The sequence below is a fragment of the Apis florea genome, unplaced genomic scaffold, assembly GCF_048593485.1.
Source record: "Apis florea isolate Af1SG1 unplaced genomic scaffold, ASM4859348v1 contig_3798_pilon, whole genome shotgun sequence".
NCBI lineage: Eukaryota > Metazoa > Arthropoda > Insecta > Hymenoptera > Apidae > Apis > Apis florea.
The window spans coordinates 1,762,597-1,780,974 of NW_028256860.1; the positions used below are offsets into that span (position 1 = coordinate 1,762,597).

Below are 18,378 nucleotides of genomic sequence, written 5' to 3' on the forward strand. Positions count from 1 at the left end.
TAATATGAGTGTTTAAAATTTTTTTACAAAACAAGAAAAAAGAAAGAAATTTATTATCGATATAAATTGTATAATTCCACAAAATAGATCACAAAGTATGATAAATAAGATTGTCGATGAATAGATAGATAGATACACTTCTTAAATCAAATACTACATTTCACTTGTCATTTCGTAAAGAGATATCAAGGTAATCGTGTCGGTTCCATGCACATTTCCGTACTATAATCAGCACCTACATTGTGTCAATGCTATACGCCAGGTTGAATGACCAATGACCCTCGTACATAAGACATTGCATAACATTACGTTCAGTTTCTTAGTCATTACGTATCAAACGATACGGTAAATCGCAGTGACTCGTTGCCTTTGACATTTAAATCATTCACTGAGTACATAACAGCAATCACCGCGGAAAAATAAACGAGAGAAAAGTTTATCTGTTATTATTCTAGAATTATTATAGACTACTTATAATGGTGATTGCATTTCTCTCTTGTTCTCAAAAGAACGGATATTAACACGTGCAAATAAATTCGTGATTTCCACAAGTTCTAAACTTCTCCTCAGAAATTGATAGATCAAATGGATTTATTTTATATTTTTACTTTCTTACTGTATGTTAATACATTTATAGGACGCTTTTAGAGGCTTTTCGATTTTAAGAGCCAAACAAATTAAATATGTAAAAATGTCGATTGGGCAACAATAGATGAAGCGAGATAGAAAAATATAGTGCCATATCTTCGTCATGTCTTCGCAATCTCTCGTAAAAAATTGATTACGACTTAATAATAAATAAGTCTCAATTGATATTTTTATATGTGTAATATTTGACATAACATTTAGAATCGATCTAGATCCATTTTACCCACTTCGTGTATTTTTAAAAAATTCTAGATTTCCATTTTAAATTAACAACAGCATTAAAATTAGAAGCAAACCGCGAAAATAAATTTATTATCGTCATATCGATCTTTAATTATGAAATTTATAAATTTAATAATAAGACAATCAGTTAAAAATATCGAGTAAACAATAAATTTATTAATAGACAAATAAAAAAATAATCGATGTGATTTCGATAAATTATTCGCAACCGTTCAGTCGTAATCGAGATTATCTTTCAATACACGATATATGTCCTTTACTCGCGAGTTCGTCAAATATATCATATTGAACCGTTGTGTCTAAGAAAATATGGCAATATGTTATCCGAAACGTCTCAATAGAGCTGTAAATTTGTAAGGGACCAACGACGTCTTCGACGAATACGAGGCTGTTTGCAAATCCGCGATATAACGTGGTTATGATTTATGATTCATATGTGTGACGAGGGTCAACGCAAGAAGGAATGCACGCAGCCAACCATTACGTATACGTATAAACATTATGGCCCGCGAATGGGCATATGTTTGTGAGTCACGTGCTCGTTAAAAAAGAATTATACTTCGTCTTCCAAGCATAATATTGTCTTATTTATGCATTTATTTGTTTCACGTAATATCGTTCGAAAGCGTGAATATCGTGAAAGTGTGAAATGATCGGCCATAAATGATTGATTAGTAATCTTGAAACAATCATTTTAATGTAATTAAAGATAAAGTGGTTTAGTATAAACGATAGATTTATATAATTTTAAATAAATCGATTAAATTAAAAACGATGGAATAAATATATTTCTCTAAAATTATCATAATAATATTATTATAATTTTAAATAAATTGTAATACAATTATTTTTTAAAAAGATAGATATAGATAGTAATATATATATATATAGGAATAAATTGTATATTATCAAATATTATCAAAAAGATATTTAAATTAATTTTAGAATATACCTAATGTGGACATTTAAAACATTTTGCATAAAAAAATAGATATAAAGAAGATTTTAGCAAAATCTTTTATTATCTGCGATAAAATAAATCATTCAAATGTTAAGAAACAAAAAAATCAGTTTTTTTTTTAATATTGTCGATTCTAAACTGAAACGAAAAGCGACGATGAAAAAAATCATTTAAGCAAATTCTTAGAATTAATTAGGGATTTAATTAAGTTAATGCTAAAGTTATCTATGTAATATCTATCAAAATGAATTATCTAGCATTCCAATTTTCATCTGAAAATTATAAATTTTGTATGGAAAAATTTGCATAAAATAATTCTCATATATATTTTATGCCATTATGATAATTTAGAAATTCATAAAATTTCGTTATTTAAAAATTATCTTACGATCATCTTGTTTATTAACCGTTACACGAGTTCCCCCGGATGCATACTAAAAATGCATCAATGTTATTTGAATTACAATAACGATGTTAATCCGGATTTCCTTAATGTTTCTTGGCTTGGTGCTTTCTCGGCAAACTAAAAATAGCATGGGATCGTGGTAATGTTAATCGCGACGATAAAGAGGCGAAGTGAATGGGAAAGGAAAAAAGAAACGAAGGGGAAACGGAGAAATGAGAAGCGGACAGCAGATGAATGAACCGTTTAATAGGCGGTTAAGTCAAAGTGCATGTAATAACTGCGTACCGAACAAATTCTTTCAGCGAAATTTATTTGTTTTTCTCCATAAATTAAACGCAATTTACGATGGTATATTTCGCACGCCCACGCAGCTGTTTACATGATTTAAAACAGTGCACTTGGCCGAGGGTTAAAATCGCATTCCGCTAAATATCCCAATGAAAAAAAATGGTCGAGATTTTAAATTTTTGCGATCAAGTGATCTCCTTCGTCTTGCAAATGTTATTATTACGATTTTCTTTTCCTTTTTTTAAACTTCAATCTTTCCAAATTTTAAATTATTATTCGCAGAAATATTAAATATTTAAATATTCCATTCTCTTATTTGTTTCATTGAAATTAAACAAATGTTATTTTAAATTAAATAAAGGAATAGGATATTTAAATTATATGTTATAGAAAAAATTACTTATAATGATCATTTAAGATTTGAACGAATTGATATTAAAAGAAAAATATTGAAATCTATCTATTATAGAAAAAGATTTTAGAAATAATAAAAGCAAAAAATAATATATATATATATAAAATCAAATGATCAATGTGTTTCAAATAATAAATGATAATTAAATCTCTTCTATGGTACATAAATAATACCAAATGGGAAATACAGTCAACGATTGATACCCTGATAAGTGGTAATTAGATCTCTTCTAGGTAAAAGACATTGAATATATTAGACAGGTAATTACATTCTTGCAGTCTTGATAAGAGAAACGGCTACCGTTTCATACAAATCTACCTTTTTATCTTCTCATTCATCAATATTCCACTTGTAACACTTTCTATACACGTTCACACGTTTTCATATCGATAACGTGATCACGCAATTATAGAGAGATATAACAACCGAGGACGATCGATTTCGCGCATTTTTGTGCAATTTCGAAGAGACACGTACGTCAATTAATTAACGAAAAGCGATTATTGATGATTCTAAAGGGAAACACGAAGAGATAGCATATTATCGATGCTGAAAGCATATTCTTTCTTTCGGAACTCGTTCTGCCAGTCGTAACAAAGGCAACGGATAGAACCGTTGCTCAGATCCGTGGTTTGTTCGCTCTTAGGGATCCGATATAATTAATTAGCAAGGGCATTAAATGGACACGTCAGCAGAAACCAGTTTTTAGTCTTGTAATTAACGATCAGGGATAAGATCGCTCTCCTTTGTTCGTTATAATTTTATATTTACTTTTCGTCAACCGCATTTGCGTAACAATAATCGTGTGAATTGTAAAATTGACACGTTCGAGCAGATTTCAAGACCGGATGATAGATGATGGATTTTTTTAAGATGATGACTCGATGAATCCTTAATTAATCCTTAAGAAAGATTCGTGAAATAGAATTATGAGAATTATATTTCGCGCAATGGAATCTTTCTTTTTTTTTTTTTTTTGCTAAGAGTTAAGTGTTTTACGATTGGAAATTTTTTTTACTATACATATATTGAACAATATTTAAATGTCCAAATATGTTTGTTTTTACATAAGTATCTATTAAAACATTCTATATTGATATTTATAAATAACGAGAAATGCAATTCTTGGAAAAATTGATTATTGTTATTATATTTGTATAAGAATTATAAATATTTAATAATTACGAAAATGTAAAAATCGCAAAAACTTAAGTAATTTTAAAACGTGTCCTGAATCTCGATTGGTTTAGAGAATTCTTATCTTTAACGTGTAAATATTAATATTTTTCGTTATATTCTTAGATATCAAATTTTTTATTAATTCTTTCTCAGTTGATCTCATCATTGCAAATAAAGTCAGTATCGATCTCGATTTGTATTAGTCTTATTATATTTGATTAGAATATTGTTAAATTATTAAAATAACAAAACGAAAAATACATTACACTTATTACAATATCATTATTGTAATAATATGAGATGTAACTACGAGAACCCAAAAATATCGAGAAGCCGATGCTCAAGACAGGTCGGGTTTCCGAAAGTATTTCACGTTTCGAGAATGACAAGATTCTCGAGAATTTCAAGAATCCCAATCTTGTTTTTCAGGCTTGGTTTCGCTGTATACGATTATTCGGATTCGGATTTTCGATCTTTCAAACTGCCAGTGATGAATCTAGCTCGTCAAATCCTAGTTTAAATGTATAAATTTTATTAAATTTATACATATGCATATGAATTCATTTTGGGCATTCAATTAGATTATCCCTTTTATACTTTTCAGAACTATCAGCAAATTGCTTTATTGTTAATTTACTTCGCAATATGTGAAATGCAATAATGCAATTTTAATTTCATTCATATCGTTCATTTTATAAAATTAATTTTATATATACGAAATCTTGATTAAATTTCACATATCATCAAAATAAACGTACAACAAAATCAAAATATCCAAAATCATTGTGCAAAATGACATAAATTGCATAAGAATGAAAATTCGATCCCATACACTTTTCTGTAGACCACACGTCACAATGTTCCAGTGGAACTTGGTCGAATCCAGTCAAAAACAGTCTGATAACTCGATACGCGAGAAAACCGTGGCAATGTATGGAGGAGCTATTAGCAGCGAGCAAAAAAAAATAAGCAAATTACTTAACGCTTATGCTCGGTTGAGAAGATGGCACCGCGTGTATGAGAGATCCGAGAATATCAAAGAATCCGGACCGTCGGGGCAAGGGGTGGAAAGGAAGAAAAGAGAGAGACTGGGAAAAGCTCGCGCATATTACCGTATGCATATTTACAGACACGTGCACTTTCGCGCCTTGGATCCTCGAGAAAGACGATTATTTGCATCGCGACACCTTCTCGCTAAGCCAGCTGGTTTATTTACTTATTTACTTCCTTGTTCTCCGTGTGTACCCGTCTCTTCTTCCTTTCGCGGCCTATCTCCGCCTCTCTCGTCGTATTTCCTCTCCTTTCTTTTTCCTCTTCCCCTTCCTCTTCTTTCCTTTTTCGTATTCTCTTCCTCCTTTCCAGATTCTTCTCTTCCTCGTGCCTCCACGATCCGGAGGAATCGTTTTTACGCTTCATCGGGATCCCATCGTGGCGAGCGTTAAAATTTCAGAATTCCATCGAAATGGGAAGAGAGAAAGAGAAAAATCGATGAGACGAGACGAGTCATCGGTGGTTTTTAGGATATCCTTCAAATGGCGATTCTTTCGTATTTTAGTTGTTGAACAGGACGATGGAATTTTGTGTGAAAACGCAATGTTCCAGAGTATTTGGTACGAGATGATGTATTTTCGTACATGTGCCACGATTATTCTTTATCTTTCGTTAATAGAAGATGCGTTGATTTCGGTTATTCACATCTTTCGATAATTTATGGACGATAATTTTTGTTTCTAATCAGATGTACGATTTTAATGGCCGATCATAAAACCGAAGGAATTTTATCTTCTGTAATCCATGATGGATTTATTAATGTCAGAAAAAGAAAATTATTTCTTTTTTCAGTTTTATTTATGATCATTGTAACTTTGTTTCTTTTAGAAAAATTTTTGAAGTAGGAAAAAAATTAAAGATTATGAAATTCATTTTTAATATCACGAAGGAAAATGGAATACATAACGAAGATAAAAATAAAAATTTCATCAATACAAAGAATAGGAGGAATTCTTTTTTCTGGAACAAAGGACAAATAAAAGGTGAATAAGATATTTTTAAAATTTTAATAATAGTACGAAATAAAGCAAAATTATAAATCATTCTATTGTAAACGTATAATTTTTATATGTATAATTCACTACGCCACTTATATAAACATTCATTAAAGTTCAAGATTTTCGAATTACAAGATAATATTCGAATACTTTCTACGATCCCATTGCACCATTGTATTGTACAAACTACAATTTTACAAGATCATTTATCATCAATGCTCGTGACCTGCAATACTTGCAAAATGTCAGAATTTTTGCTTCAAAAGAACACGAAGACTAACCTTCTGAAGCATTTATGGCATTTGTCAGAAAAGAAACAAGATCAGAAACAAGCAAATAAAAACTCTAATATCAACACAAAAAATAATAAACTCATAAATAATTAAAAGGATATACTTCGTTCATATCATATTGCGTTAATTGCTTCATGGAATAACGATCGTTGAAAGAAAGAGAAATGTCCTACACGAAAGTTCCTTTGACTTTTCTCTCTGCCTCCTCTCCCTGTTATTTCGAATACTAGACGTTTCCTCCTCTGTATATACAGTTATCCCATCGGAATATTTCAGTAACATTTCTGAGCTCTCCTCGTCTGGTCGGGGATCCGGTGGATTTCGCGTGGTACGTGGTCGAATGCAGCTCGCATCGGCCCGTCACCACCACGGCGATATGTAAAACGCAGTCACGGGCGGACGGTGCACGGTTTGCATACGGGCAAAGGTTCTTTTCGCCGGTTGTTTACAGTATTGAGCAGCGTACCGCGAGGACGAACGGCCACGAAATGGAAGGTCGAGGAGAAAGGGCGCGGCAAGGGGGCCAAAGCGAGCGAGCGAGCGAGCGAGTGCGGGGTAGAATGCGCGCGTGGGCAAAGAGGAGGATGCTCGACTCGCGGCCTCAAGAAGCGAGTATTCGAGCGGAGACATGCGCCGGTGAATGTCGATGTCGAGACGCAGACGCGCGGACGTTGATATGGTTGCGAGTAACTTGGAACGAACGAACTTGCCCGGTGCAGGGGAAACGAGAGGGGCGGGGGATGGGCGGCGAGGGGGCAGGGGAGAGAGAGGAGGGGGGCGGGAGGAAGACCGGTACGAGAGAGGGAGGAAGAGGATCGGATTCGGCTGGTGGATAAAACGGGTGGAGAGATCGTGTGTGGAGGAACAGAGAGGGCGGATCTTGCACAAGCCCGGCGAAAAAAGAAGAGCTTGGCACGGACGCCACGCCGCTCGCCGTTGACCAGACACCACGCCGCACCGTGCACTTGGTGTTACTGACAAGGAAAGGCTGAGCAGCGCGCCTCTCGTGGTCCTTGCCGGGAGAAAAACATCGACTTTCGAAAAGGGCCCCTGCCGCTCTCGTGTCACCGGGCCTCGTCTTTTTAGCGGGACCCCGCTTGAAATTCGAAGGGAACCGGCCCGGCCCGTGCTCGCTCCGCTATGTACGAGCGATAGAGAAGGATTAGAGGGAGATAGGCGCGATTCTCTTCGAGATATGAAGACGCTTTGCGTCAGAATTTCTTCGTGTCAGATCCCCGATGATACTGGGAGGAATATTTAAAGAATCGTATCTTGGATTTCTTCTGTGGATATTTAGGATCGATGTACGTTCGCTTGCAGTTCTCTTTGCTTATCGAATTAATTTTATTTTGCTTCGATACGAAAAAGTATATTGCTTCTCTAATATCGTTACACATGCAATCTTTTGTTGGACGTTCTTTCGCAAGAAGTTAGAATTCACGTAAATTGGAGAATCATTTGTCCCCTGATGGATCCCTTACTTCGATCTTATATTATGGCACGTGAAAAAATTCAGACAATTTCAAAATATCGATGCACTTCTCGAGTTCTCTTTTCATATCTCAGAATTGAACTGAGGAGTCGCATCGAACGCTACTTTCCAAAATTGTTCTTTGCTCGCGAAATCTTGGATAAAACGTTCGCTTCTCTCTCATTCGCGTGTTCCTTTTCTTCTCTCCTTCATCTTCTCTCCGTCTAACCTTCTCTCCTATATCTCTCTTTCTCCTTTTTTCTCGCATATGCAGGACTCCCTTCTGGCTCTCCTGATCGTCGATGTTCTCTTTCTTTTCGTCCACGTGTATATACCTACTCCCTGTCCGTCGTCCCCTCTCTTTCTCTCTCTTTCTCTCTCCCTCTTCCTTTATCCATCTCTTTCCCTCTCGCGGCGTCGACCAGTCGAAAAAGACGGTACGTATGGCATACCTCGTGCAAAGTCGTGCCACGAGGCCTTCTTCGTGCGAGGTACTCAACCTTCTTTGCATCTACCGGTCTCCTCTCTGCCTTCTTCTCAGACGAGTAAACGTCTGACCTCGTGCGACCCACCTGTTCCCCTGAAGTAGAGAGGTGAGTCTCATCGGGCATCGAGGAGAAATAGGAAGAGCAACACCAACAATAGCAGCGAAAAGAGAAGGAGATGTAGGAGGGGAGAAAAAAAGGTTCTGAAAATGAACGATAGAATCGCGAAACGAACAAACCGTTCCATTCTGTGCGTGTATAATCCACGAAAAAATTAACCGTAGAATGTCATTTTCGAGAATAAAAGATGAAGTTCAAGTTATTGGATCAAGTGTAAGTCGCTGATATATTCGAATCACGATGAATGGAACTGAAGAAATGATAATAATTTCAATAGTAGATTTGAAACCGATAGAAGATTTTGTATTAATATTTTGAGAAATATATCTCTGCGCGATACTTTTAGCCATAATCGAGCTGTTCATGTGGAATATTGTTGGGATAACTGGAATATTAAACTCAAAATAAATATACATAGAATAGAATATAATTTCTTTAAAATCCATATGTAATTGTTTACACGAAATTCGAATGGTTTATATATTAAAATAATTACACAAATTAGACTTGCATTTGACTTTTTATAAGAGCTTTCTAGATCTGGTTCTTCCAAATATCAAAGCATTCGTTCTACAATTCGAAACCCGCTTTTACGCAAATATATTCATAACATAATAACATAACGTAATAATATCATTTATTACATCATCGAACCCGATAGAACAAAAATTTCGAATTGGAATTCCGTATTAAAATTTCCGATTGATTTAATCCTATTAGGGAATTTATCTTAAAGATATTGTTTCTCCTCTAACCGGAACTGATACAGGAATTTTGAAAGAGATTATGGGGAAGGCGCCAGAAAATAAAGAGCGACTTTTTTTCATCGTCGGTTAAAGCTCTTCGCTAAAGCTTCTTCTTGTACCTCTTCGTTTTCTTCCTCTTCTTCTTCTTCTTCTTCTTCTTCTTGTAGTTTTTTTTCACCTTCTGCATCGTTTTGGCCTCCCGGAGCTCGGGGAGGCTCGATGCGATTCGTCGGCTGGTCGCAAGTATAAAATTTCGGTCTTCAAATCGGGATGGGAATAGTTTGTTGTTTCGCGAGTTCCCGATTTAGATGGTCGTAACGTTCCATCGCGGCAACGCCGGATCTGCGACCGACTCTCTGAAAATTTGAAAGCGGGAGCGCGAATTATCGGGGAATTGGAGTGAAAATAAGTCGAGAAATCAAGTTTGTTATTTTAGATGGTATCTAGCTTTGCATAATGACGAAACTACTTCTTCTTCTTCTTCTTCTTCTTCTTCTTCCTCTTTTTCTTCTTTTTATTCTCGCATCCCTCTTCTACGTTTGTTAACCTTTGATTATCCCGAGAATCTCGAAAATGCGAACACTGGTCTGGAGTTTCTCCGACTATTTTAATATTATTCCAAGTGGTTCTAGCCGATCGTTCTTCGTTCCAATTTGTCGATTTCGTTTCGACGCAATGTGTATTCCAAGCTGTGAGATAGTATGCCCTGTTTATTTGAGGATAGATTGATGCGAGGATTTATGTAGATTTTCGTAATAATTTAGATTGATTTATATAACCTTGAAGATTTTCTGATTTTATGCAGACGCGATTTATTAATATACTAGAAGATTATTATTATTAAAAGTTGCGTAAATTCTAGTCTAGTTTATTTTTAATGTAAAAATAAATCTTCTAAATAAAAAATCCTGAAATGAAAACTCGTTTTCTATAATACGAATATATTTTTCTATCAATCGTTCAATTTTATATTTTTATTAATAATAACAAAATATCCAAAATTCGTCAAAATTAGATTAGTTTAATAATTTAAAAGATTAAAATTATTTATGAATAAATTCGTAATGAAATAATTATAAAGTTTTTAATTCAAAATCAATAATATATATATTCTAAAAACTATAAATGGATTAAATTTAATTAAACTGAATTATAGATTTTGATTTTTTAACGAATTTAACGTAATATCATTTTATAAAAAGTTCGCATTATATGTTTACAGATTAGAAAAAGATTTGTATACTTGTACAAGTTTGAAGTATAAGTTTAAGCTTTTCGCACAATTTTAAAAATATCATTTCAAGACGAAAAGACGTAAATAAATAATCGTTCTTTTAAAATCGTTATGCAATCGATTTAAATCACCAAAGTGAGATCGAATACAAATAACACGATTCAGAAGAGTTTCTCGATCTTCTAAGAATCACGTTTAACCGTTTTAAAAATAATTCGAAACTTTCGATTCGAAATGCGTTTGTTTTTTTATATCCCTACTTTCCTACACCCACGGTAAGATTAGTCATTCTGAAATGTTAGCCATGACGTTTTCTAGCGAGAAAAAATGTTTCAAATTATCTTACGTCATAACGGATTAAACTTCTCGTGTAGTTCCGCTTGTTCGTGGAATATTACGATCAATTTCCAATTTCGATCTCTCGATGCAAAAAAAGAAAAAAATCATTTCATTTCGTTTGAATTTTATAAAAATTGATACAAAGAATCCTCGTTCGTAATGTTGTTGCTCGAGGAATAAGTCTGTTATGGATATGCTTATAGTATGCTTCAAATTATTATACGTGTAAAATCCTAAGTGACCATTTTTGAAAAATAATAAATTGTGTTTTAATCCTTTTGCTAAAATTAGAATAATAAATATCAATCGTATTCAAAATAAAATGTTAGATACACAAGAATTAAATGTTACTGAAAATTAGGTTTTTATTATTTAAATATTATTAAAATAAGAAGAAAATGTTGATTAAAATGAGTAACAATTAAAATTCAGGAATCAAAAGTTACAAGTATTTTTTTACTTTTATTCACATACTACAAAAAAATGTTCTACGAAAACTACAAGTTATTTATAGGATCGTTCTATTCTATAGCGACATTTATAATTCGAAATATATTTTACGTGTTCACAGATATACAAAACTTGTCATCGATTATCCAAAAAAGATTCTTCGAAAACAAATTATTCACAAAATCCCATTCTATATCGCCGTTAATAATGTAATAAAAGATTCTACATTTTTACATAAAAATAGGATTTCTCATCGATTATCAAAGAAAAAAAAAAAAAAAAAGGCTCTACCAAAACCAATAAGTTATCCACAAAAAAACCATTTTTCAACGCCATTAAAATTCGTATATCTACACGGAATTTTATCAGAGATAAAATTTCTCGGTTATTACGTAAAAAAAAAAAAAAAAAAAAAAATCTAAAAACCACATACTATTCATAAAACGTTCGTCCCACATTTCAACACTCTCGATAATTCCCACAAATCCCACGCATCATTTCAATCTTGCTCGAGAGACTTAACATCCCGACCGTTTAACGTCCCATTTTACACTAGCAACAACGTCATCAATCTCCCTCAGAATCCTCGAAATCCGCTTGCAACTCGATCATTTCACCCAAACAATTTTCCCGACGACAAATTTTCGGATACAATAACGGTGGCGCCAAGGTCGTGGCAATAAAATTCTACTAGATTTTCGTGGGCCAGCGGCGAACGCTGATCGATGCACGCCGAATTCCTCGAGCCGCCAGTTATTTTTAGTCGAAGGAGCAGCGTGGAAGGGACCAGTAAGTGTCGTAAACGTAAAAGACCGCGTGTCCCGGCTTCCAAACATGCACGCGCGTTGCGTGGGCGCGCTCCGGCTGCATGCATGCATGCGTACGTGCGTGCGTGCGTACGGTGAACGACCGGAGGGCAAGGACGCCACAAGGACACGCCCTTACACACGTCCGCGCGCCTCTACGCGCGCGCTCACGTGCACGTGCACGCGTGTCAACCCTTTCCCGCGCGATAACCGCGCCGTCTACCTTCGATTTCTTGCGCCTCTTCTTTTTCTTCTCCTCCTTTTCTTTCTTTTCTTCTTCTTCTTCTTCTTTTCGTCTCCTCCTCCTCCTCCTCCTCATTTTTCCACAGACGCTTCCTTCTACGGTTCTTTCTATTATATCACGATGAACTATGCACGCGTGGCTATTACTCTCGCCGCTTCCTCCGGCGGAAGGAGTAACGGCCGGAAGCCGGGGCGTAATTAGCTTGAACCGGAAGGAGAGGCATGGTGGATGCAACAGTTTTTACGCCTCTTCGATTTGACGAGGAACGGAAAAGGTGAACCTTTCGCGTGAATTTACGCGGCAATTCCGAAGAGGGGACGTTCGGTGGGGTTCCGTTCGATGGGTTTCGTGTTGGAATCTTGGGTGGAGACGCGGACGAAAGTTGAATATTACCGAGGCCAGGATTTCGGATTATTTCGGTGAATCGGTTGTGCCAGAAACTTTGTTAAACAAAGACAAATTTTTCAGGATTTGATTTTTATTCCTTAGTTAGAAATCGTTAGTTTGAATCGATTGAAGTGGAATTCTTTAAAATGTTATATAAATCGAATGAATTATTTTTTTAAATATTTAGGTATTGAATGAAATGAAGTTATTTTTGTTATTCGATTCTATTGAGATTGAATGGATTATTTCTAGAATTCTGAGTACGTTATTTTCATCTTTCTTTCTATTGATCTTTTTTCTGCGAAGTTTGAAATAAGTGACGATCGTATATATAAGAATGTATTCGGAGATATTATCATAAATTTGTTTCAGAAGTATAAATTTCAATAATATCTGATACCTAAGATTATTATCCAAAAGAAACTTTTTGCAATCAAAATTCTAAATAAACGGAGCTAAAAAAAATTCGAATTAAATATCTTTTTGTAAATTTTTAACATTACAATTTTCTAAAAAAGGAGGTTTAAATTTTCGAAATAATTTTTTCCAATTTTCTTTCACAAATTACGAAACCAACGAACGCGAACCGAAAAATAAAATATTCGACAAAAAGATATAAGAGCCTTGATTTTAAAAATTGAAACGATTCTACTAACGAACTTATTCTTCTTCAAACTCGATGATACAATTTTTTCTCGCACGATCGTCGTCGGTTGGAAAAGCATGAGAATATTCCGATCTTCCATTGTAAAGAGATAATATTACAGGAAAGACGCCGCTGACGCGTCCTCGGCATTCCAAGCGTCGTAAATCAACGATGAAACTGCGGATTATCCTCGAACGGCCTCGAGTTATACACTCGTTACATGCGCTCATCCCTTCCTCGCGCTGATTCTCTTAACGAGTTTTTGATTCAATGTTTATACATTATTGTAACACATCGTACGCGTGCTGGCGGCAAACGACGTTGCTAATCGAAAGAACGATCATTCGAGAGAAGATCCCTTCGCGAGATTGCGAGAAAATGGATACGATGAAAGAATATGAAAATATTTCCTTGAATTCATTCGTCCCGATTGTTATTTATCTTCCATTTTTAAAGATAATTTCGTAATGGATACGTCAAATGAAGTTGTATCGCGCGTAGATAAAAAGATAACTTTTAATTTAATTTTGAATACGGACAGAATACAATTTTTGTCGCAAAATATCATCGATTTATCGTTAAAATTATGATAATGAATTAGAAAATCTTTGCACAAATTTATTACGTACGTTCTTCTATAGATAGATTTCTCGAATTTTTTCGAAATCATGAAGCAAATTATATCTTTCCCAAAATAGGGCAATAATTCAATCAAACGGCACAGTGAATATCGCAATAATTCGTTGTTTTGTGACAGAAGTCTCTTTCGGACATTCGAGACAATTAGCCGAAGAAACGATTTGGAAACGGATCGCGTGACGTTTCTAAAAGGATGGTGATACCGTGTTGAGAGAAAAAAAGATTGCCAAAGTTGCAATTGATGATCTTATGTCCAAAGTTACAGGCTTTATTACGACTTGTTCGAAGAAATACGCAGAAAACGATACTTTCCCCTTCTTTTCCTCGCCCCTCTTCTTTCTATTCTTCCTTTTCCCTCCTCTTTATCTCTCTTTCTTGCTCCAACTGTCTGTATTCCCTCTTTTTATAATTTTTTGTTCTCTCTCGCAGCCAGGCAGATCGCGTCTCGGTCGATGAACTTTCTGGAACGATCTTGCGATTGCCTCTCGATGTTTCTTCTTCCTCTTCTTTTTTTTTTTTTTTTTTTACTTCTTTTTTCTTTCTTTTTTTTTTTTTTTTTAACTTTTATGTTTCTTTCTCTTCTTTTCTTCTTGAATCCGTGTAATGTCGGACACTCGAGTTGAGAAGCGTCGGGGAAAAGTCGCGCGACACGCGTTTATGCACGCCATCTATACATCAATCATGTTCGTTTCAAGCATAGCAACGAATTTGGTCAAAATATGTTTATCCCTTTAGATTAATTAATTTCAAGATATTTTGAAGGTATTTCATCGATGAATTTTCTGCAGATTACACTTTTATGGACAGAAATTAGGTTAGATACGTTGTTTCACAGGATATTTTCTTGGCTTTCAAGATTCTTTTCAAGCCAATTTTCTTTTTCAAAATATCGGCTATCTGAAGTGGTATTAATGTTAATTATAGCCCATATATTGGATCGATTATTGGATCACGTTGGAACGATTGATAAAGAAAATTTATGAACAAAGGCCTTGTTCTGTTAAAAAAGATTCCCTCCCTATTTGCACAATCCTCAGACCCATTAGCACAGAATCAAATTTTAGGAAAATATTTAACGAATGACTCAACTTTCAAATCAACACACTTTCTTGTCTTGTACTTGAACAGAAAATTGTTCTTCTCTTTTAAACACTTTCAAATCAATTATCGGTGAGGTCAACAATAACGAAATCAATTACTGGCAAGAGAAAAAGCAGCTGACATTGGATAAAGACAATGAGAACGAGCTCGAAGGAAGTACAAAGCGATTCGTGGAATACGCGTACACGGTTCAGGATCCCTGTTATCCCTGGAAGAAGGATAATGTAACGGTTGAAAGATCAAGAGACTAGGAATGAGCGGGAAAGAACGTCGAGAAAAGAGAACAATAAAATGGAATTTACCTTCCAAGAAAGAAGATCTCATTGTTCCTTCTTGGAAAGAAGTTTGGTATATAAAACTATAGCGAAGGAAAGGGAAAAGGAAGTCGTAGAATAATCATAATGATAGAAACAAGAAGGACAAGTAATAAGAATAATTAACTGGTATTAAAAATGAAATCTGATGGGCGGTGATTCGTGAAAAATTCATACGCGAATTATACGTGATTATTGATTCTTTTATTTCGTTCCAATGGGAACGAAGAAGAATAGGAAATAAGAGGTGAGAAAGGGACAGCTTAAGTGGAAGAGGAAGAAGGCGATTCACTGTAAACGCTTGTTTGGACATAACTTCGCTCAGTGACTTTATGACACCTGTCAGAAGACATTCGGCACTGTGCAAACCGTACAACAATAAGGTACATTCCGATGCAAAGCAGTAACAGTCTGGCTACTCGGCTACTCGCCAGTGAACTGAACTTTTCCCTCTCTCCCCTGTTTTGTTCCTTTCCTTCGTCACCGTCCTTCACCCTTTCTTGCACGATTTCATGCCGTGCCTTTTTCTCTCATCGATCAGGCAACACATCCACGTCCGTTTCTAATTCAAGGAATATTATATTCCTTGAGTTTTGAAAGGATATAACTTTTTTCCTTGTCCTATTTATATATTGATGGGACATTTTTGATCATCTAGAGACCAAAAATGCTTGATGCTTATTTATTCAATTACGAGATAAATTCACGTTAAATGAAATAGAAGAATAAAGTATGGCAGTACAACATTCTGTTGCGACATCTCGTTTCAACTAACGCAATAGGCTTTAATTCAATTAATCTACCATCATACGAATTTTTACAACTGAATAAGAAAATATTTTCTATAATATTCGTATCATAATTAAAAATATGGTTTAATTCAAATCGTTTGAGTTGTTAATTAGTTATTATATTATTCCGAAGTAACGAAATCGTTTATAGCTTCCCCTGTTTTAATTAAATAAGAATATAAATGCAACAAATATCCTATAAGCGTATATTCTTTCGTTACCCAAAGTTGCATATCACGTTGAGTGCAAAAATTGCATTTATCTTTTAATGAAATAAAAATTACGGATGTTAAAATATTTATGATCGCAATATGTATGCCGGTAATTGAGAAGAAAAAAAAAACGTCTTTATAAAAACGTATGTTGTTATATCGCCATTCAATTTCAACGTTCGTTTCAGTTTGTATTTAAAAAATTCTTATTCACCAGTTGCGTCGGGTCATATAAAAGCCACCCTGTGGTTTACACCCGTTTTCCTGCGTTTAATCGCACTTTCACATGAGAAGCAACAGGTAGTGCCTTCGAAAGAAATGCATCCGAGCTCTTCACGCAGGAAAATTCAACTGCTAATTTCACATTAATCTTTAAAAAAAAAAAAAAGTACAGTAATACGATGGTGATAATTGAAATAATATTATTCGTTTAAAATGTAAATAGGAACGATATTTATTCAGGAAAAATTGTTTGATTCTTTCGAAGAATAAAAAATGAGAAAGAGTTTCACGACATGTGTTGAAACAAATTCATCAACTCCATGAATTTGTACAACTAATAAATTATTCATTCTAATCAAAAATTACAATCAAGAGATAAATATAGCTGTTTTTCTAAAATACTTAAGAAAAAGGACATATACACAGTTAAGATAAATTTTTATTCGTATTTTAAAAAAAACTTTTCAAAAGCAGTTCGATAATATCCCCAATATTAAGCGTGCATAATAACTAAATTACGACACAATACAATACTTACGATCTTATACTATAGTATATCGTACAATATACTACAAGATATATTGACTCATATATCAGGTTGTGTAAACCCATCTACCTTTCTTCACCACAAACGATAAAGTAACAAAAAAGAGAGAGAGAGAGAGAGAGAGAGAGAAAAAACGTTGGAAATATCGTCCAATCGCTCAACCTTCTGCCTCTCCTTCAGCCTCTCTTTCCCCCAAAACAATCACCGCGACGTTATCCCTCCCTGAACGCGTGAGTGGCGCGGAGTACGCGGGGACCCACTCGCCACCGTTCCCCATCCGATATTTACGATTTCCCTGCGGGGCTTCTCTTCCCGAGTTGCGCACCGCTGCGTTGAAAAACCGAGTAAAAAAGCAGGCCGCGACGGTAAGAAAAGAAGAGAAGAAAAAAAAGCGAGGAGGGGGAGGGGGGAGGGGCAAGGAGAAGGCGAGGAAAAGGCAAACAGTGGCTAGAGAGACGGGGAGAGAAGGGGAGGGGAAGCAGAGCTGGAGTAAGCGATGGAAATATGGACGAAGTCGCAGGGGGTGCAGAGGGAAGAAAAGGGCGGGGAGGGGGGGTGGTGGGAAAGGGTTGAAAGAAGAGAGAGCGTGGAAGAGCGACGGCAAAGCGAAGATAGAGAAAGGTGGAAAGAAGTAAAAGGAGACTCACGTTTGCAGTGGCCCTTATAGGCGACGGGAATGGCGCGACCTGCGCGGCAGGCGGCAAGTCGCAGGTGGCAGGCACTCTTGTATGTGTTTCCGTCGGCCCCGCAAACGGGGCGTGCGGCGGCTCGTTGTTGCGGGGGCGGCTGGGGGCACCTGCGGGCGCACCTCACGCAGTGCGGGCTCAGGTTCTGGTCCAGCAGGCAGCTCCGGCCTTGGCCGCACCGGACCCGTGCGCACGAACCTGCTCGACACTTTACACGTTATTACGCACAGTCGTAAACTGCCCCCGTGATAGATGCGTCGCCTTTCCCTGTTTGTTTTCCGCGCGGCCGGCCGCGCACGCGCGAACCAGCCACGGTTCCCTAGGATGCGCGCGCACGCCCGATTTCTGACCAATCGGGACGCGGTGTCTCGAAACGATTTGTTCCGCCAAGTTTGAAGAGTGTTAGAAGCGGTTGTGAAGAAGATGATCGAAATTGTTTGATCGAGATAATTCAGGA

The 18,378-nt window shown here is 35.9% G+C and overlaps 1 protein-coding gene across 2 annotated transcripts in view; it reads right to left on the minus strand.

The window, feature by feature from the left end:
- Nucleotides 1–18,378, minus strand: part of LOC100867147 (follistatin-A) — a 71,080-nt gene that overhangs the window by 19,866 nt on the left and 32,836 nt on the right. Inside the window, exons 4-5 of one of the 2 annotated variants that reach the window (XM_086915886.1) lie at nucleotides 17,883–18,119; nucleotides 8,971–9,659 (exon numbers count right to left, since the gene is read on the minus strand). In XM_086915886.1, the coding sequence (XP_086772012.1) occupies nucleotides 9,478–9,659; nucleotides 17,883–18,119 (419 nt within the window). In that variant the 3' untranslated portion in view covers nucleotides 8,971–9,477. Of the gene's footprint in view, nucleotides 1–8,970; nucleotides 9,660–17,882; nucleotides 18,120–18,378 lie in introns of those variants that run through there. The other variant, XM_086915885.1, reaches the window with a different exon arrangement.